Below are 21,757 nucleotides of genomic sequence, written 5' to 3'. Positions count from 1 at the left end.
TAAATGAAAGAGTAGACTTTATTGAAGAAATCAAGTTCCATACACTATTTTACATCCTTTTAATGGACAAGTACATCTCTCTTATACCGAGTATGAACTCCTATCTTCGGGGACGGTCACAGTAAAACCTTCTTTGTGCCGAACCCATATGAGCTATCAACGCGCAGGTCTAAAAACAGTACAGGTATTCAGTGCCAGTTACTCGTCATGGGAGTACAGAGTTGAACAACGACAATACTATTGGGCAGGACCCGTAGAATGCAGCTACAAGCTCATCTCCTGAGGCAGGCTGATCTCAAGAAAATATAGGCTGCAAAACAGGCAAGGAGAAAGTTACCTGATATAAGCAAAACTTAAAATATCACACCCACAGGCTCTAACTTCTTGTTCTAGATATTGAATCTGATTGAAATTAAACAGCAATATACTTGGAATTAAAATTCCTTCTTAAAGAGCTCCTCTTTCGCTAAGGCCCAACGCTATATATGCACTTGTAACAGCGACAGACTCAGATATTTTTCATTATAATATTTATAACGCCAGTATTACCTTGCAGACATGAAGGCCATTCCCAAAAACACGGCCTTGACTGCTTGCTTCTGCCCCGCATAATCAAATGCCAAGGGCAGCATCTCATGCAGAGTTAGAAAAGCCATCACTCCACCAACTGTGTCACAACAAAAATAAATGGTAACTAAATTTTCATACAAAGTAATCTGCTTTAGATGAGAACCATTGATTTGCAAACCTGATCCCAGCAGGCCTTCAAGAATTTCAGGACTCAAGCTGCTCGGAAATAGATAGGCTGTAGCAAAAGTAACACAAATTAACAAGTTGCCTTCAAGAATTTCAGGACTCAAGCACCTATTTTACATCCACCCTACCCTTTAAGACTGGTAAAAGAAAGATATCTAAAGGTTGTTTTGACAGTTTGCATACCTACAATTACGACACCCAAAGGCTCAGCGAAACCAGAAAGCGTTGCTAATTTGAATGCCTGCCATTTGCTGGAACAAGCAGAAAACCCACCATTCAATAATTTTATCATTACTTTGCACAAGAAAATGAACAAAGCATAGAAGTCATGTCTAGAAATGGGCACCAAAAGAAGTTTTTTTATTATTCATAGAAATTGAGTAAAAACTTTCGAACTTATTAAAGATAATAGTTATTTTAAAATGAGTGAAAATTTTCATTGTTTCCCCACATCATAAGTACTTCAAGTGCTGAAATAGACGATGCCTTCATAAATTCTCACCTCTGAGTTGCAAAGTACACAGGAAGTGCCACAGCAACGCCCTAGAATAGAAAAAGTTGTTACCATATAATAAACAATGAAATAATAGTTCTACAGTCCAAACCCAAACTTTATATCAATCCATGGCAGAGTGCAAGCAGTTAGGGTAACACAAAACGGTACAAGATATAGAGAATATACCTCTGGGATGTTGTGTAAGGCAATGGCCAAGGCCAAGTTGACACCAACACGAAGGCCCTACAATGAATTATGGAATAAGCAGGAATTGTATGCGACAATTAGCATCAGCTGTAATTATAGTCCGCAAACAGATATGTAAAGTATTCTTGCTGCATCTATAATCACCAATCCCATAGATGAAAAGACTATGCAAATCAAAAGTAATATGAACTATGACAAAAGATACATATAAAGCAGGATCAGTAAGAATCTAATCAAGTTCAACTTGTTTTAGATAACAAACAAGAGCAGATTTAGAAAAGAGTTCCAAACTAGACACCGCAACTTCAGAAGTTGTGCTTCAAGAAGAAAGCACCATATTTTCAATACAACATGAATTTTTTTAGCAGCAGCTGAGTGTCCAAGAACATATTAACTTGTTGACAATAACGCTAAAAATGCATCACAAGGAAGAAAAGAAGAAAGTTTTACTAACTGGAAAACAATAGATCTGATTTAGGTCACCAAGAATACCAAATAGTTGGTAACAAAAAATAAATAAATTAAAGGTCATAGCAACGTCACATTCTGTTTTCAACAACATTTTTTAAAATAACTAAAATGAAAAGTGCATTAATATTTCACATCCTGAATTAAAGAAACTCTGATCATAGATGAAAACACTTTTTCATCTATCTAATTCAAACTAGAATTAACTAAATACTCCAAGTCCAAGTACAATGAAAACTTAAGCTTGAGTTACCTTCATTGATCCAAGAAACACAGCCATTCCTTCTGGAAAATTGTGTAAACTTATGCCTGCATTTCAATTGACCGGATGTTCCATTTCAGAAGGGATAAAGTATACAAAATAAGCATATTTCTGAAGTGTTTGCTCAGACTTTATTACAAAAAAAAAAAAAAAAAAAAAAACTCCAGAAACTAGAAACTAAAAAGCATCGCTACTACAAACATAAGAAAATTAACTAATATTTCCAATTCCACAAATAAGTAAAGATTAATTTCATTTTCTAATTCAAAGAACCGTCTGGATCTGGAAGGTGATTTAAACATCTCAATAAAGTAGTAATACCTATTGCTGTTACTATCCCACTGAAAAAAACTTGACGTCGATGCTTTTTCAAAGTGTCCTTGCCCCCTTCATCTCCACTTTTCTGTTGTTAAGGATATTGTCTTACGGTCAAACACACCTTCAATATTCTGGGTGGACGTGTAATCCCCAGTCATATGTAAAAGTATCCACAACATGCTAAATTAGGAGGAGAAGAGATAATCAATACCTTTGAAATAGGAGCAAGAGTTGGTTCTGGGATAAAATTGGCAATGATAGCAAAGAATATGACACCTCCAAAAAACTGCACCGCCAATAAATTTTAATCCAATTCTTAGAGGAAACAGGGACAACACATGTCATAAAACTGATGCATTCAAACCAGAGTGAATCAGAATTTGAGGGCGGAGCCAGGGGGTGGCTACCATGAGGTATAGCCAGCTGTTGTAGAAAATATACCTACATTTTACCTATATTTACTGGCTCCAGCCATATAAATAAATAGTTGCCTACCCATTAGGAACTTCCTGGCTCCGCTATTAAATCAGATCAACATTGAAGTACATGACTTACCCATAGGTTGGCTTTTAAAAAGCCAATTGAGTTTATAGCGTTGTGAGCCAAATCTAGGAATGATATGCTTAGCATCAGACCTGCTGCAAAACCCTGCAGACAGAACATCAGAGGTTTAGATGGATCTTGGTTCCCTAAGCACATCCTGACTATATCACATCAATTCAATAGGATCACAAAATGACATCAATGTCAGATGGATATTTGCTAAGTTAAACATAAAGAGTAACATTTATTGTAGAGTAAAATACATTGGCGACATGTACATATCGGCTGGAAGGGAGAAGAAGATGTAAGCAATTAAGTCAACACAATGATTCAATCTTCCGAAAGGAAGAAAATGACATTAGCAGACAGAAAAAACAAGTCGGCATTTGAGGAAATGAAATCGGAGCACCTGTAAAAGCCCGAGCTTCTTCAAATTAGGAGTTTCATTGACAATTACTAAAAGTGCACCTGTTCCACATTCCATGGTTCAGAATTAGGCTCCAGATCATAAACTAAGCATTGAGGTGAACATGATAAATTAAAGAACTCCATAAGAAGCATGAGCGAAAATCCTTTTTTTCGCACCAGGATCAATACCAAAAACTTGCACATAAAACAATCGGAACAAATCCTAGCAATTCCATCATCATCAATTACAAGTTAACAACCTTAGAACTCAATTTCACAATAACTTGATGGAGCGAATTTGCTCTAAAAACGTCAAATTGAACCTTTTTCGAAAACAAAGTCAATTGAGCTGCATTTCGATATCTTTGTCTATCCGATCAATTCTAGTATCATAAGTTAATACCATTAAACCTCTATTCCACAGCAACTTGATGGAGTCAATTCGCCCCGTAATCGAAATTATAAGAAGCTAATTTAACCAGCCCCAGCCCCAGCAAAGCGATCAATATTAACCATATTTCCATCAAAAGATTCTAAATTTCAGAAAAAGTCAAACAAAGGAAACAAATTTGAATCCAAACCCCAAAAGTTAGAAAAATCCAGAAGCAAATTTAGATAACCATTCTAGATAAAATAAACAAGAACAACAAAATTCAAATAAATGGGGTAATTCAAATGTGAAATTGCTGAAATGGGCAGCTGAAATTTCAGCAGAGCATGAACAAGCACGAGTCTTTATGTACTGACCGAGTGAAGTACTGAGTCCACCCACGAGTGAGAGCGCAAGAGCCACCAACACCTGAGAATCCATGGAGGAGCTTTTGACCCACCAGTCCAAAAAGCTCCAAGATTTTTGGATTGAAGAGAGTTTGACGGAACTATGACTGAAATTGAGAGTTAACGGTGGAGCTGATATGGTTTAGAGAGAGAGAGGAGAGAGAGGGAATTGAGTTTCTTTCTCTACATTTTGTCTTATACGGTATAAGTTATCCCTAACCTTGGCTTGTGCACATGATCATCCAATCCATACTTCAATGGAAGGGCCTAATTCCTATATTTTAGGGGCTAGTGGCCTTGGCTAGTATTGCAAAGGGCATCACGCGACGAATCAATGCCTACATTAAAGAAGAAATTTTCATAACGATTGCAGCAAGTTTGAATTTTTTTTCTTTATACAGATATGTATAGTTAGAGTCGTGTTTTTTTATACAAGAATTCATAATTACGTTTATCATTTCTCCCTCCTCATTCAATATCATATTCCACCATCATCATCGCCATCCAACAATTTATATTACAAAAAATAAAGTTTTAACGAAACATTTTTGGTACTGTTCACATTTAACGAAAAATCACATTTTTACCTTTCGTTGGTATTATTCACTACACCTTTATTTGTTATTTTTCATTAAAACTAAAAAAAAAAATTTGAACTTTTCTTTAGTTTTCTTTATAAAAAAAATTTCCAAACAACGTAAATTTATTTTTCTACATTTTAAATATTAGTACTATACGCGTTTCAGTGTGTGTGTTTTTAATGTATATAAAAAGCTAAAAACTACGTGTAAAAATCACCTCCTAAGATCAAAAGGTTTGTAATACGTTATCAGATATGCCCTAAATTTTTGGGGAAAAAACAAAAAAAACACACTCACACACACACAAAATTTCCAAATTCCCTTCCTATCCTTCCGATGTCCCTTTGACCAAAAACAGAGAGCTTCTGTAGAGAGGCTCCTTCTTCTACCTCTCCAAACCCCTCGCACTTTTCCACCCCAATTTTCCATCACTTTCCCGAGAAAATTCACCCACAAATCCAAATGGCCACTCGCATCGCCCTCCGCCTCAAATCCCACCTCCTCCTCACCACAACCCCGATCCACCACCACCCGGTATTCAAATCTCCACCTTCCATCTTCTCTCCCCTCTCCACCCCCCATCTCCGCCCTCCATCAAATCCCCACCTCCCCTTCACTCTCCGCTTCCTCTCCACCGCCCGCCGCGGTCCGACCCGCCCCAAACCCGTCGACATCGGCGCCCGGGCTCGCCAGCTCCAAACCCGCCGCCTCTGGACCTACGCCCTGACCTTCAGCTGCATCGCCGGATTCATTGTCATCGTCCTCAACAGCTTCCAAGACCAGCTCGTCTTCTACGTCACCCCAACCGACGCTATCGAGAAATACTCCGCAAACCCTAGCAAGAGCAAGTTCCGGGTCGGCGGCCTCGTCCTCGAAGGTAGCGTCGTCCAGCCGTCTTCCTCGCCGGAGATGGAGTTCGTCGTCACCGATTTGATGACCGATATCTTGGTCCGGTACAAGGGATCATTGCCCGATTTGTTCCGGGAGGGCCACTCGGTGGTGGTGGAGGGATTTGTGAAGCCTTTCACGGAGGAGATTCGGAGGGAGATTTCGACGAAAAGCATATCGGAGAAGGCTAGGAGCGGCGAGTGCTACTTTGCCGCTACGGAGGTTTTGGCCAAGCATGACGAGAAGTACATGCCAGGTGAAGTAGCTGCCGCCATAGAGAAGAATAAGAAGAAGCTGGAGGAGACAGGTGCCGGTGCCGGTGAAGGTGAAGGTGAAGCTGCTAAAGATGGTAAAGATGCTAAGAGCGAGTAGATTGATGGGTATGAGTTAAATTTTGTATCTTTTTCTATTATATTTCGATTTTGTTAGTATATATTAGGTCGTACCCAGTGCACAAGGCTCCCGCTTTACGCAGGGTTTGGGAGAGGTGAATGTCGGCTAGCCTTACCCCATTTATGGAGAGGCTGCTCCCAATGTTAGTATATATTAGGTGATTGGAGAAATAGGTTACACTTGGATAGTTGGATAATTGGATAATTGATTCAAAAGGATTAATCTTTAGGTGAGGGAATAGGCATTGGTGCTCAGGAAAAGAGATGAATTTTTGGAAATTTGAGGCTTTAGAGTTTCGAATTTTGTTGTTGTAGTGATATAATCTCACTGTTGAATTCTATAATTCTTCATTTTGAATTAGTAAACCAATAATGCCATTAATTGGGAATGGCATAGCGAAATTGGAATTCTTGGCAGGAGTTGTATGAATTTGATAACTTTGAGAATTTACATTCGAGATGTTTCATATTGTCAAGAACATAGAGATGAATCTGCTTTTTTCTCCTTTATGTTCGGTGTGAATTGTGTGTTGTAATCTTTAGAGGCAGTTTGATAACTATTTCGTTTTTAATTTTTAGTTTTTGTTTCACTTTTTTGAAATTGAAATCTTGTTTGGTAACTGAGAACTGAAAGTGAAATGGTTATTAAACGGCCCCTCAGCAACACGAATCACTAGTTCATTATGAATTGTCTGAACAGTTTGTTATTGTGGCATACATTTTGGTTTTTTTGAAGCATTTGTTGTGTTCTATCAGTAGAATTGTTTGAGTATCATCTGGATTACAGTTGAGCTACTTCTCAGATATTGTGAGTTTGCATCTTTGTAGAACCCATCTTCCTACCCTCTACAATGTCTAAGGTTTAGCTTCCAGCACTCTGTACTATGGAGGCACTGTGCACCTCCCGCCAGTAAGAAGCCGAACTTAGGCCCAACACGAACTTCAAACTCTAGAAATACTGAGCCAAGTTATCGGTTAGTTAGAAATCATTCATCAAGACATGGATGTTGTTGGTTGTTTTTCGACAACCAACCTTCGAGGATTAGTTATAATGTTATATATTGCTGGATGACGAGTTTAGAGGATCAGCAAAATCTGAAATATTTGTGCTGATTCTTGGTTGAGGTCAAACAACAAGGCAAAGGTTGTGCCGGAGATTCCCGTATATGGCTACAGTGCGGTAGCCATATACTGGAATTTCTTGTGTCTAGACCAATAGCCATATACTGGAATTTCTTATGTCTACAGTGCGGTAGCCATATACCGGAGATTCCCGTATATGGCTACAGTGCGGTAGCCAAAAAATCCGAAATATTTGAGACCAACAAGAAGTTAGAATTGCTATTGGTGTAGACACAACGGGAAATTCAAGTAAGAATTCCCCTACACAACACCATTGCCATTGTTAGATATATGAATACTCTAGGATGGTTTGATTTTAGCATTCTCGAGCGGACGCTGGCTGCGAGTTCGGTTCTTATTTGCCCGGAGGTTATGAATTTATGTGAGTACGAATGTTAAATGTAATTCTTCTGAACAGTTCTCGTCCCGGTTAGCTTCAAAAGTAGGCATTGTGTATAAGTTAGCTTCTAAACGTCAAATACTTGGTAGAATGTTGCCAGATCGGGGCCAAAGAGATGGCCATGGCCGCTAGACTGCGGCCACTGGCGCTAGAAATGTAATATTGAAGGCCAAAAATAGCAGATTCAGACCACTACTGTATATATATTATGATGAAAGCAGTATAACATCCACAACAAATGGTGAAATCCATCTCCAAAAGAATACAAAAAAAATACCACAACAGTTAAATAGCGGTCTCGGTCTCAAATCTCCCTAATGCCTCAGCAGCGCAAAGAGAGAGAGGAGCACCAAAGAGTAAACAAAAGCGCCAGAAATCGTCACTGGAACTCCGGCTCCAGCGTCCAATGCCGGTGATGGTGCCGGCGCACCATCCTGAGCCGTAACTGAGACAAGCACAATGGCGATTACCATCAAGAACACAGCTTTGCAGATGCTAACTTGCGCCATTTCTAGAGAGGGAGAACAGATAATGGATTGACTGAACTGTAAGAGAGAGAGAGAGAGAGAGATTGTGTTTCTGTTGAGTTGAAAACCTGGAGAGACATGTATTTATAGACCCTTTTAATTTTAATTTTTGTAAATAAACTTAAAAATCTTCAATTTTTGTTTTATGAGAACGAGGATGGTAACGTTAGGAATTGGATCCCCTCATGAGCAAATGATGAGGATCCTCTTGACTTACTAACACGGACCGTTAGATTTTGATCCAACGACTACAATTATTATAATTTTTAGATGAACTTTTTATTTGTAGCCGTTTGATCAAAATTCAACAGTCCGTATTAATGGATTACGAGGATCTCCATCATTGTTCAGGAGGGGATCTAATTCCGGTAACGAATACGTCATGGGCCCCCACGATTGGAAGGTGACATGTCAGCCTTTTGCTTCTTTTCTGTGGTCCCCATAACGGCTCTATTGGTCGGTGGTTGTCTTTGTTGAATAGGGTGGCGATATCTAGACCGTTGAGTAAAGAAAGTTTAACAATGATGCTTTACCAAAGAAAATAAAAGAAAGAAGGAAAGTGTCGACTTGTTTTCACTTCCAAGATTTCTTCATGGGAGATTTTATTTAAAGGAAAACTAAATAAAATGGTTTGAAAATTTTGAGTTTTAACGATAAGGATAAAATAAAGGGTAAAATAAATAATATCATGTTTGACTTTTTAGTGTAAAAATGTAATTTTTAGTTAAAGTGAATAGTATCGTGAGTTTTTCGTTAAAACTCGATTTATTTAAATCCTATATTATTTTACTCTACAGTCAACTTTGTATTTACATTCAACCACCACAGGGTGGCAGGTTGAGGACGAATTTTAGATTCGTATTTCACACGGTATGTTTTAAGTTCGATTATTAGCTCTAGTGAATTTCACGATGGTGCTCAAGGGAAGGATAAAATGCCTCAGTGAGTCTTCCCGACCTCCGAAATGGTGGATTGTTATGACGAATCTGTCAAGTGGTCCCTTTTTTTTCTTTTAAAAAAAAAAAAAAAAAACTTAGTATTCTACGACTAGCGTGGTTGAGTACTCTTATCTAAGTTTTCCTTCAAAAATTACTTATAGTTATATAAGACAAACATTTCAAGAAAATTAAGCACGTACTATTAAGAAATTTAATTTGTTTAGGTGTTAAGATAATCCAACATTAACTTATACGGATTTGATGCTTATTAGGTGTCAATTTGATAAAATAAGGTTGATGATCTAAAAATGCCATGAGTTCGATAATTTGATGATAAATGATTCACATTAGGTGGATCCAATTTGAATGTGATCCTTTTATAGGTTTATTGGTGACGGAATTAAGTTTTTACACTTGCCACATCAGATAGCTACATAATTGTAGCACAAGAATGTGATCTCTTTAGCATTTTTTTTTTAATATGTAATTATGCATGCTATTACCCTCACATACAGCAACACAACACTAATTGAGGTCGGTTCTACGAATTCTAGGACGTCATTGGGTCAGTTTTGCACCATGACTTTTGTTAGCTACAAGTACTCTATATCTTTTCTTAAAGTTAATTTCCAAGTCTTTTTAGGTTTTCATCTACCCTTTTTGCGCCGAGCCTCCATCTTATAGTTGCATCTTCTAACCAGAACATTTGTGAGTCTTAATTCATATGTTCAAGCCACCTTATCTGATTTTCTTTCATATTACCCTCACATACAATGATACAAAAATGGGTATGAATATTGTTTGTAAATCCTCCCATAATCTTGACATTTATTACTTAATTTGTTAGTTTGTTATACCCATGCATGTAGGCGTTGTTAATGCAAAAACCATACACGTACGTATTAACCCTTCCAAACCTCACACAAAATCCAACAGATTTCATCCCAAAAATAACAAAACCCTCCTCCGTCGAAAACTATATATATCTCCGTCTGCCCTCCTATCTTCCTCAGGACAGCTACCGACTTCTACAAGCCTCTCCTAACATTCCAATTGGAAGGCTTGTTTTCGATCCATCGACGGACCACACGCCACCCGCAAAATGGCCATGAAGAAGATTGCCTTGGTTGTCCTGGTGGTTGCTGTCTGCATGTCCGCAGCTATGGCAGCTGCACCTCTAAAGGCTGCAGCTGCTACCCCAGCTGCCACCCCTGCGGCAGCTCCCGTCTCCGATGCTTCTGTTCCAGCACCTAATGGAAGCAACATGAACGCCGTTGGATCTCTGATCGGAGCTTCAGTCTTGTCCTTCTTGGCCCTTTACTTGCACTAAATTATCGATGATCAAGTGGAAAAAAAAAGATGAGAGAAATACTTCATCTTTGTAATTAGGGTGTGTACGTGTAATATATTCCCCAGTAAATGAAACTATAGTATTTATTTAAATTTATTCTTCATGATTTACCCTCTTCTTTCCTTCAAGCTTCATATTTATAAAGTCGCGCCAGCCTTAGGTCGGGAAATTTTTTTTATCCTGACGGGAACATAAGTGGTACACCACGTATTTTTATGTAAGTGGTGGAAAATTTTATTTTAAGTTATTAACTTCTTAACATACATATCCTAGAATTTATATAGTAACACGTAATGTACCACTCCATGTGCCAGTCACATTGAAAAATCTCTCCTAGGTCGGCAACTTAATTATTGTCCCGCAAGTTTGTCCATTTGAAAAACCTTCCTTCCGCGACTGCTCCAATGTTGTAGTGTGATGTTCGACAATCAACTCTTCTTGGAATACTCATGTCTTTTTGGGGGTTGATTGGCTTTGTTTCTTGCCTAGCTATTTGAGTTTCCCATAAGCTGATCTCCAAGTATCTTTGGACAAGAATCATAAACTTTTTCCTTCCGTGGACCATGGACCATAATTGCCTCGATTGGATATCATTTTTTTCTCATCACGTTTGAATCTTGACCCCTGTCATTTTAGTTTTTTCCACGTGTAAGATTTCTCAGGACCACCAAAACGGAACAGGATCTTATTCGGATCCTCATACTCAGGATCTGGGGATCAGTTTCATCAGTAATTTTGCAGTTAGAAATCATTATAAATTTTTTATTTAAAATTGAATGCAAATAATACCTAACAAAATATAACAGCACGATTTACAATAAACAACTATGATTAATTGAACATTAGGATTCTCACAAAAAAAAAAAATCCGGAAATGATCGTCATCGCACCAAAATTTCTTTTTTGTGAACCACGTGCCTTGATTTCTCTGAATTGGAGTTGGACCATGGACTGGATCTCGAAGTCTTGAGCTTGGATTGGTTTATTGGACCAACTGCGTGGTCCAATCGTAAAGAAGCGTTAGACCAAGTTATAAAAAATTATAGGCCGCTTGGTCCGGTTGTTTTGTAAGTTAAAAATACAAATAATCACACAAGCCGATGAACAAGTAAACAATGCCAATACTATTGGTGAAACCCTAAATTAACCACGGGACATGGCTTCATAATGAACAAGTAAACCTACTCTCCATATGAGGCATGACTCGTGTTTTTTTTATTTTTTTATTATTACATCAGTATTAACAATGTCATACCAGTTATTGGCCAAACCAAGATCCACGAGCCAGTTTTCGGTTGGCAAACAATGAAAAACGTGAAGATATTTCGGTAGAGATGTAACAAAATAGCATAAGCAACCAAATATTTGGACTTCTTTAGGAAAAGGATCCGGCAAGGATCGGGGATCCTAGGGATTCTGCGATCGTTTTTGTTTATCGTACATCGTGTGGTCAAAAACCATTTGGTACTATTTATATTTAATTTTAAATTTTAAAATGATTTCTGACCGTACGATACACAATGAACATACACGATCATAGGATCCCTAAGATCTCCAGGAAAATGATCCGACGAGGATCCTTAAAGTACAAAGCAAAGTAACGTGAAAATATCTTGGCAGAGCTTTATATCTATAGTTTCTTTCACAAGCAACCGAATAGTTGAAACTTATTTTAGTAGTTCCTAATTAAAAATACAAGGTATATGTAGTCATTGATTGTTGAAATATTGCAGTATTTTTTTTTTAAATGAGGATTAGTTGATGGCTTTGGTATGACAATCTATCCATCCGGGGACTGGGAACACTCAAAGGCATTCAACCTTCTTCTAGCCATTATCGTGTGATTCATTAATACCTGAAATCAAATCTCAATGTGTCGTGTAGACTACGAACTTAGAATTCATCCTAGCTCCTGGACCACCCCGTGGTGGTTGAAATATTGCAATGTTGAAGCGGAGTATTGTTGCTGGCAATTCAAATTTTCATTTGTCTCGTACTAGAAAACGGTGTTGTGTGGAGAGGGTGCGCGTAGTAGTTGGGTATGTTACGTGAATGTCCTAAGACAATTCCTAAACAAAAAAATAAATGTGCATTTGTTTCAATATGTAGGTTGCGTTTAACAAATTATGATCAGATATTAATTAATATTATACGAGTAGGCTAAACCTCACAATGAGCTAGCAATAATGTGGTTCAAATTCGTCTTTGACGAGAATCGAACCTAAGACATCTCACTTACAAATGAAAATGAATACCACTAGACCGTAGTACTAAGTGGTGCTATTATTGGAACTTTAAAAAAGTTATTCTGCAATTTAACTTTCTATATTTAGAAAGAAAAATATACTCATAAGTGCAAAATGATATTTTTGAGTGTTAATGACTCGTTTGGAAGTACTTTTAAAATTGTAGAAAGTGTTTTTTGTGAAACTGTTTTGTAAACCAATATCTAGTAAAATGGAAGTGAAGCACATAACTGGTGCATCTTGCAAGAAATATATTAAGTGTATTTTGAAACCCAAATTTTTTTCTTTCTTTAAAAACGTTTCAGTCATTTCAAAAACACAATGAGCTGAATAACATTCCTATCAATTAAACCAGGCATAATTTAATTTGTTAGCTTTTGTTAGATACAAACTATATTGGGATAGTAGGATGAACGCTGTATAAGTAGGTTGTGTTTAACAAATTATGAGATATTAATAAGGGTGCTATTATTGGAACTTTAAAAAAATATATATTTTGCATTTTTTTTAAACTTTTGATATTTAGAAAAAAAATATATACTCATCAGAAGTGCAAAATGATTTTTTTGAGTGTCAATGGCTCGTTTGGAAGTGTTTTTAGAATGACGGAAGACATTTTTTGTGAAAATGTATTTTTAAACCAATCTTTAGTAATGGAACTGAATCACATAACTGGTGCATCTTGCAGAAAACAATTAAGTGTTTTTTGAAATCCAAAAATATTTTTCTAAAAGCATTTTCAGTCATTTCAAAAACACTTCCAAACGAGCTCAATAACATTCCTATCAATAAACCAGCCTTAATTTAATTTGTTAGCTTTTGTTAGATACAAACTATATTGGGATAGTAGGGTGAACGCTCTATATGCCATTTATACAAGTCGCTTGCTTATGTTAGTTTGTTATACCATTCTAGACGCCGTAGTTCATGCAAAGCATACAGGTACATACCTTCCCCACCTCAAACAAAAACCCAACAGATTTATTCCAAAAATAGCCAAATGCTCCTCCACAGTTAGAAACTCCAAAGCTATATATAACCCCCAAGCCCCTCCCTAATTTCCTCAGTACAGCTACAAACTACTACGAGATCGATCAATACATACCTCTCTAAATTCTTAACATTCCAATTACAAGGCGTGTTTTCGATCCCTAGACCGACAGCACGCCACCCACAAAATGGCCATGAAGAACATTGCCTTGGTTGTCCTCGTAGTTGCCGTCTGCATCAGCGCAGCAATGGCCGCTGCACCTGTAAAGGGCGCCGCAGCCACCACAGCTGCAGCCACCCCTGCCGCAGCCACCACCGCTGCAGCCACCCCCTCTGCAGCCACCACCGCTGCCACCCCCACCGCTGCAGCTGGCCCTCAAGCTTCTACACCAGCACCTAACGGAAGCAACATGAACGCGGTTGGATCTCTGGTTGGAGCTACACTCTTGTCCTTCTTGGCCATTTACTTGCACTAAATTATTAATCAAGTGATAAAAAAGAATGAGAGAAGTACTTGATCATCTTTAATTAGGGCGTGTGCGTGTACTATATTCCCCAATAAATGAAGCTATAACGCTACTTACACATATTATTCTTGGCCTCGATTCTTTATATCTCTCTTTTCTATCATCTGTTTGCTTCGTTTTGCTATACCACCATTTTAATTAGTGCCATATATAAACGAGCATTACTTTACTATAAACTTTGTGCAGCACGAATTGTATATATAGTCGTTAATGTGCATGGATACGTATATCGATAACACAAAGATAAATTTTGCGAGAAACATCGTGTCCAAGAAAAAAAGTAATGGTTCTTTTTTTTATAGACAATTGAAAATATGATAAAATAAATAACGAATGAAGAAATGTGGGTGGCGATTGAATGATGATGTTTGAAATGGTACCAGGCATATTGTTTTTGGTTGATAAAGATTGAAACTTGAATAAAAGGTTTGACGAAATTTTGTGTTTGTTTTGGCTCAAGAGAACACAGAAGAGCAAGAGTCACTTTGTATATTTTCTTAATATCCAAAAAACAAATTACAAAGACTATATCCTTTTTGTTTTACAGCCGGTCTACAAACCAGAACCTACATCTAGAGGCCTAGTACTCTTCTCCGATCATAAATGATTATCAGAGGATATCATCCATCCACTTGGAGGAAGATGAGAGTGCTCAGTACAAATAATGGATAAAACACCAGCTGTAATCTTTCTAAAAACAGGGGAAGAAACTAGCTGTTGAAAAATAAAAAACTCCTTCTAATTTTAGTAAGGGTCTTCATTTCTTCACACTTTCCTGCTTCCTTTTGACTTCATCTGCAGGATTACCTTCTGCAGGATACCTCTAAAGAAAGGAGGCAGCTTAATTCTCAACAGCCTCTCCTAAGCTGCTTACTGGCTTTACTCCTAACTTCATCCTCAAGTAATTGAATCGATCTTTAGGCAAGGCTTTAGTAAATATGTCTGCAAGTTGTTCTTCACTTCTGCAGAACTTCACATTAATCACACCTTCTTGTAGTGCTTCCCTTATAAAATGAAACCTCCTATTTATGTGTCTGGTTTTCTGGTGAAAGACAGGATTTTTCACCATGGAGATTGCAGACATGTTGTCACAGAATAAGGGTGTTGCATCAGCTTGCATTTCTCCAAAATCATCGAGTACAAATCTTAGCCAAATAGCCTGGGCCGTGGCTTCTGCTGCTGAGACATACTCGGCCTCTGCAGTTGATAAAGCAACTGTATTTTGCTTCACAGACGCCCAAGAGAAAATCCCACTACCAAAGCTAAAAGCATATCCTGAGGTGCTCCTGCAATCATCCTCACTCCCTGCCCAGTTTGCATCACAGAATCCTACAAGGATTGCATCACTATCTTTTGCATACTCAATTCCATAGCTCAGCGTGCCTTGCACATATCTCAGAACCCTCCTTGCAACTCCAAAATGTTTCTTTGTAGGACCATTCATGAACCTTGACAACAAACTAGCAGCATACATCAAATCTGGTCTAGTTGCTGTCAAATACAGAAGACTGCCCACAATTTTCCTGTACATGGTTTCATCTGCCAATTCACTTCCATCTACCTTCTTGAGCTTCTCACCAGTAGGCAGAGGAATGGAGACAGGTTTGCAGTCTTCAAGACCAAACCTCACAAGTAATGATTTTGCATACTTGCTTTGATGAATAAATACACCATTTTCAGTTTGTAGGATTCCCATTCCTAGAAAATGATGGAGTAAGCCTAAATCCGACATCTCATACTTCTGCATCATCTCCATTTTGAACTCACTGAGTAGTGTTTTGCTGCTTCCAGTATACACAATGTCATCAACATATATTGAGACAATAAGTATACCACCTTCTTCATCGGACTTGGTGTACAAAGTAGCTTCACTTGTGCTTCTAATGAAATTGCAGCTGGTGAGATATGCATCAATCTCACTATACCAGGCTCTAGGTGCCTGTTTTAAACCATACAAGGCCTTCCTTAATTTGTAGACCTTATGACAAGCATTTTTAACTTCAAAACCTTCAGGTTGTTCAATGTATACCTCTTCTTCAAGTATGCCATTTAAAAACGCAGATTTCACATCTAGTTGGAATAGTTTCCACCCTTTTTGTGCAGCCAAAGCTATAAGGGTCCTAATTGTATCCAACCTTGCCACTGGTGCAAAGGTCTCATTGTAATCGATTCCGGGCTTTTGTGCATACCCTTTTGCCACCAGTCTAGCCTTGTGCTTCTGAACTGTTCCATCTAGATTTAATTTAGTTTTGAACACCCATCTCACCCCAATAACAGGCTTATCCGTGGGTCTATCAACTAGCTGCCAAGTGTCATTCTTTTCAATCATATCGATTTCTGCATTCATAGCTTCTTGCCATGCTTGATCCTGTGCTGCTTCTTGATAATCTTCTGGTTCAACAAAACTCATGTGACATCTAGCATATATCTCTTCTAGACTCCTTAGTTTTACAGGTGTTAAACTAGGAGTTGAGTTTTGACTTAGTGATTCACTTCGGCTAGTTGATGCACTGGTTGGGCTCGAACTTGGTTGAGAGCTTTGAGCAGTCTCAACCTGAGTCACATTTGGACTTTCCTGCACATCACCACCATGTGTTTGATTCTCAAAGACTAGGGACATCACAGGTGTTTCAACTTGCCTGTATTCCCAACTCCAACACTGATCCTCATTGAATACAACACTCCTGGAGAGGATTATTTTCTTGGACTGCAGGTCATAAACTCTATACCCTTTTTCGCAGCTTCCATACCCCATAAAGATACCTTTTCTTGCCTTTTCATCAAACTTTTTTCTTAGCTGTGAAGGTATGTGAGTATAGCATATGCATCCGAACATTCTCAAATGTTTTATGCCTGGTTTTCTACCTGTGAAGGCTTCAAATGGAGTCTTGCCCTTCACTGAGGTTGTGGGACATCTATTCTGCAAGTATACTGCAGTTCCAACTGCTTCAGCCCAAAAAACTACAGGGATATTCTTCTCGGCCATCATTGACCTTGCCATTTCACCAATGGTTCTATTCCTTCTTTCAGCAACTCCATTTTGCTGAGGGGAATATGCAACTGTTAATTGCCTCTCCATTCCAGTGTTAGAACAGAAATCTAAGAATTCATGAGATGTATATTCACCTCCCCTGTCACTTCGCAGCTTCTTAATCTTGAAACCACTTTGTAGCTCCACAAAGGCTTTAAATTTTTTAAATACATTGAACACATCAGATTTGTTTCTAAGAAAGTACACCCAGCACATTCTTGAATAGTCATCGATGAATGTGATGAAGTACCTGTTCCCACCAATGGATTCATTTTGCATTGGTCCACAGACATCAGTATGTACCAATTCTAGTGGATGGCTTGCTCTCCATGCTTTCTCCTTATCAAATGGTTCTCTGTGCATTTTTCCAGCAATACAACTCTCACAGATTTCATTCACTTCTGATAGCTCGGGTAAACCAAGTACCATTCCCTCTCTTTGCAATTTTTTTAGGTTGTCAAAACACAAGTGACCCAGCCTTTTATGCCAGATCCATGACCCTTCTTCAATTGAAGCTCTTTTAGCTACTGGATTTATGGATTCCAAGGACAATGGAAAGCACCTATTTCCAGCCATAGTTACCTTGGCTACCACATTTTCAAGATTGCTGTCATCAAAGATTATAGCCATATTACCACCAAACAGGACATAGTAACCGTGTTCCATCATTTGACCAACACTCAAGAGATTTTCATCTAATCCTGGAACTAACAGAACTTCATTAATGTATCTCTTCCCATGCTTTGTATCTACTACAAGTGTTCCCTTGCCTGTAGCTTGAACCAGATCGCCAGTCCCCATTTTAACTTTGCAGGTAATTGATCTGTCAAGATTCAGTAGCAAAGACTCTTGAGAAGTCATGTGGTTGCTGCAGGCACTATCAACAAACCACACGGATCTGTCCTGAGATGTTGATGCTGCGTGACATGCATAGAACATTGTGCCATTGGTCACACCTTCCTCTTTTGCATAGTTAGCAACCTGTTTGTCATTGTTACAATCCTTTGCAGTGTGTCCAAATCTGCCACACTTGCCACATTTTGGTTTTCCCTTATACCTACAAATGCCAAAATGATATTTATCACAAGTTTGACATTGTGGTTTCATGACACCTTGACTACTGCTTCCTTGTTTGCTTTGAAAAGTGCTTCTATTTCCCCAACTTCCACCATTTTGATTGTTCCAACTAGAGTTACCATTGCCATTCCAGTTGCTGCTTTGTGACCAATTTCTTCCTTTCTTGTTTTGTTGCCATTTATGGTTCTGTTTACTCTGTGCACCTTTATAACTTCCACTAGTACTACCATGAACACTACCTCCAATCTTTAGACTACTAAATGCCCTCTCAGTACCAGTAACCTTGTCCCTTTCATCATACAGGTCTTCCCTTTTATCATAGACTTTAACCGAGGCCAAGACTTCCTCAACCCTTATAACATCCAGATCTCTTGTCTCCTCTATTATAGACACTATGGATTTGTATCTTCTATTTAAGCTCATTAATAGCTTCTGCACAATCCTTTTCTCAGGCACATCCTCACCTAGTGATTTCAGATTATTCACTATCTCAAAAAACCTAGCCAAGTAGTCATCTAAAGGTTCACCATCATGCATTCTCAGATATTCAAACTCAGCTCTAATGGCTTGAAGTTTAACAGCTCTTACCTTTTTGTCTCCTCTGAACTCTCTTCTCAGTATTTCCCAAGCTCCTTTAGCAGTCTTCTCATTTCTGATGCGAGGGAAGAGCTCATCAGTTATGGCTCCCTGAATGAGGCTTAACGCCTTGGCGTTTTTTATTCTGTCTTCTTTGGAGATAGTGGGTGCTTCTACTGGAGTGTGCTCAGCCTCACTTCCTTCATCTACAGAACCTTCTTCCTCATCGGGAGTCTGCTGCGGCTGTATTCCGAGTTCTATCACATCCCATAGATCATGTGCTATGAGGATTGTTTCCATTTTGACAGCCCAAAAATCGTAGTTTGCACCATCAAACTGTGGAGTTCGTAAATCTCCACCGGAAGAACTCGATCCCACCATTTCTTAGTGAGTATCAGTGAATCAACTAACAAAGGAACCACCTTTAAGATTTTCTGGGTTTCCTTCGGAGCTAGATCTCACCCACAGTATCACGCCCTTCTTCGGAATCAGACCAAGTGCTCTGATACCATGTTTGAAATGGTACCAGGCATATTGTTTTTGGTTGATAAAGATTGAAACTTGAATAAAAGGTTTGACGAAATTTTGTGTTTGTTTTGGCTCAAGAGAACACAGAAGAGCAAGAGTCACTTTGTATATTTTCTTAATATCCAAAAAACAAATTACAAAGACTATATCCTTTTTGTTTTACAGCCGGTCTACAAACCAGAACCTACATCTAGAGGCCTAGTACTCTTCTCCGATCATAAATGATTATCAGAGGATATCATCCATCCACTTGGAGGAAGATGAGAGTGCTCAGTACAAATAATGGATAAAACACCAGCTGTAATCTTTCTAAAAACAGGGGAAGAAACTAGCTGTTGAAAAATAAAAAACTCCTTCTAATTTTAGTAAGGGTCTTCATTTCTTCACACTTTCCTGCTTCCTTTTGACTTCATCTGCAGGATTACCTTCTGCAGGATACCTCTAAAGAAAGGAGGCAGCTTAATTCTCAACAGATGATGTGAAGTTTTACAAAATAGAGTACTAATTTCCTGAGATTCCACCAGAGGTTCGGATTATGAAGATCTCGTTTTTCTTTTTTGCCTTGGAGATTGAAGATGATCTTCTTCTTCTGCAACAAAGCTGTTACAAAACCAGATTTTCATTCATAGGAAGGTCGATTAGAGCACAGGTTTACGATATCTGGGAGAAGATCTTGACATATGCAGTCAGGAAATATAAATAGCTTTTGATGAGATATAACTAGCGAATTCGATCAGATTTTTTTCACAGTTCATCAGGTTCTTTCAGTTTAAGCACTATCCTAATAAGATCAAGTTTTCTAATCTTGGGCAAGTACTAGCGAATTCGATCAGATTTTTTTCACAGTTCATCAGGTTCTTTCAGTTTAAGCACTATCCTAATAAGATCAAGTTTTCTAATCTTGGGCAAGTCCGCATATTTACCTAATGAAACAAGTTGGACTTTGCGTAAAGAGGATTATGATGGAAGGTTGGCCATGCTTGATTTAGCATGAGTCCTAATAATGTTTTGTCCTAAAGGGATGAATGGTGCTTGTAGAAAGCCGGTCTTAGTTTCTTCACTAAGGCGTGTGTTTCAATTGCTTCAACAAACGATCTTCTCCAATGAATTCTTCTCTGTTATCTTCCTTAAGTTCAAAAGAAGTATGACATTTTTCTAATTAAAAGATTGCAGCTAAGTTAATGATATGATCCAAATGTCTTTTAACCAAACAATGCAATGTGCAAGCATAAAGGAGCAAAGGCCCTTGATGTTGAGCAAAGGCCTTCAAATTCCTTTGATGAACGCCGTTCGGATAGAGGTAATCGACAGCTAACAACTGCCGGGCCTTAAAAAAATGTTCCTCTATGTAACTATCTTATCTGGAAGAACACACATATTTCCTGAGTTCAATGCAGGCTGCAGAAAATTTTTGAAAGACAATAACATAAGCATTGTAAATTGTTACCTTTTCCGCCCATGAATCTTTGCACTGAACAATATTTGTGTAATATTATTTTGATTTGCTAACAAAGTCATCTGCAAGAAGGAACGTAGTAAGGAAGAAATGAAAAGAACTTCTGTAAATTTTTTATCTTTTTCTCAAAATTGTGAAGAACAAGAAACCAGCTCCAAATCTCCTCCCCGATTTGCTTTATTGCCGATAATCTTCCATTTTCAAGACCACAGCGCATCGTTCTTACTTCTTCGTTCCATACATGACCGCCTTCGAAGAATCGAAGCGCAAGAGAGTAGCATACAAGTCCAATGAAAGGGAATCATGCAGAAACCATCTGTACTACTCTTAAAGATTAGCTAGACAAGACATGGAAAAAAGAAAAGAACAGAAAGGGTAATGACTGAAAGTACTCAAAGACATGCTTTAAATCAAACATAAATGAGGGATCAAAGTATAAAAAAGAGAGAAGATATGAGTTAAAAGTAAAGGGGGAAAATTAGAACTAATTAGTGACTATTTAGCAAACCTTTTATATTCAAAATTTGTAAAGGCAGTGTTTGCTTGCATTTTGAGGTTCCATGGACATATTCATCATCACTACCATATTTGTGGTTGAAGTGTCACCAATCATATGGCATTCATAGTTTGATTGAGAGTAAAATATAAGTAATCAAATGGAAGTTAAACTATAAAGGCTCGGGTATTGTGGGAAGTCAATTATTTAGACCAATTTTTGTAAATAATATGACGTGTTATTGATGATTGAATTATCACTTAAGTGTTGATTAGTGTGCATATTTTCTATTGATGACATATCGCATGATTTGATAATTTAGTATACCTAGCACTATTCATAAAACCTGTGCACAATTATTCAACTATATTTTGTTTAATTTTTTATCTATCATCA

The 21,757-nt window shown here is 38.0% G+C and overlaps 3 protein-coding genes across 3 annotated transcripts; 2 read left to right on the top strand and 1 right to left on the bottom strand.

Moving 5' to 3' along the window:
* Nucleotides 1-4,604, bottom strand: LOC103402245 (zinc transporter ZTP29). Its single transcript, XM_029087913.2, has 12 exons — nucleotides 4,206-4,604; nucleotides 3,460-3,518; nucleotides 3,063-3,155; nucleotides 2,719-2,793; nucleotides 2,511-2,592; nucleotides 2,181-2,236; nucleotides 1,439-1,495; nucleotides 1,259-1,299; nucleotides 940-1,007; nucleotides 749-805; nucleotides 550-667; nucleotides 1-310 (listed from the first exon to the last, which is right to left on the bottom strand). The coding sequence occupies exons 1-12, from the start codon at nucleotides 4,267-4,269 to the stop codon at nucleotides 265-267; spliced, it is 816 nt and encodes a 271-aa protein (XP_028943746.1). The 5' UTR covers nucleotides 4,270-4,604; the 3' UTR covers nucleotides 1-264.
* A 466-nt stretch (nucleotides 4,605-5,070) lies between these two features.
* Nucleotides 5,071-6,498, top strand: LOC103412710 (cytochrome c-type biogenesis protein CcmE homolog, mitochondrial-like). Its single transcript, XM_029087912.2, has 2 exons — nucleotides 5,071-6,143; nucleotides 6,255-6,498. Exon 1 carries the CDS (start codon nucleotides 5,279-5,281, stop codon nucleotides 6,074-6,076), a length of 798 nt encoding a protein of 265 aa, XP_028943745.1. The 5' UTR covers nucleotides 5,071-5,278; the 3' UTR covers nucleotides 6,077-6,143; nucleotides 6,255-6,498.
* A 7,250-nt stretch (nucleotides 6,499-13,748) lies between these two features.
* Nucleotides 13,749-14,262, top strand: LOC103447136 (classical arabinogalactan protein 4-like). Its single transcript, XM_008386316.4, has one exon. It carries the CDS (start codon nucleotides 13,859-13,861, stop codon nucleotides 14,144-14,146), a length of 288 nt encoding a protein of 95 aa, XP_008384538.1. The 5' UTR covers nucleotides 13,749-13,858; the 3' UTR covers nucleotides 14,147-14,262.
* Nucleotides 14,263-21,757: the final 7,495 nt, after the last annotated feature.

This window comes from Malus domestica, chromosome 11 (genome assembly GCF_042453785.1).
Source record: "Malus domestica chromosome 11, GDT2T_hap1".
Lineage (NCBI taxonomy): Eukaryota > Viridiplantae > Streptophyta > Magnoliopsida > Rosales > Rosaceae > Malus > Malus domestica.
Note: the sequence above shows the minus strand (reverse complement) of the source record. Positions and strands in the feature narration are given on the sequence as shown.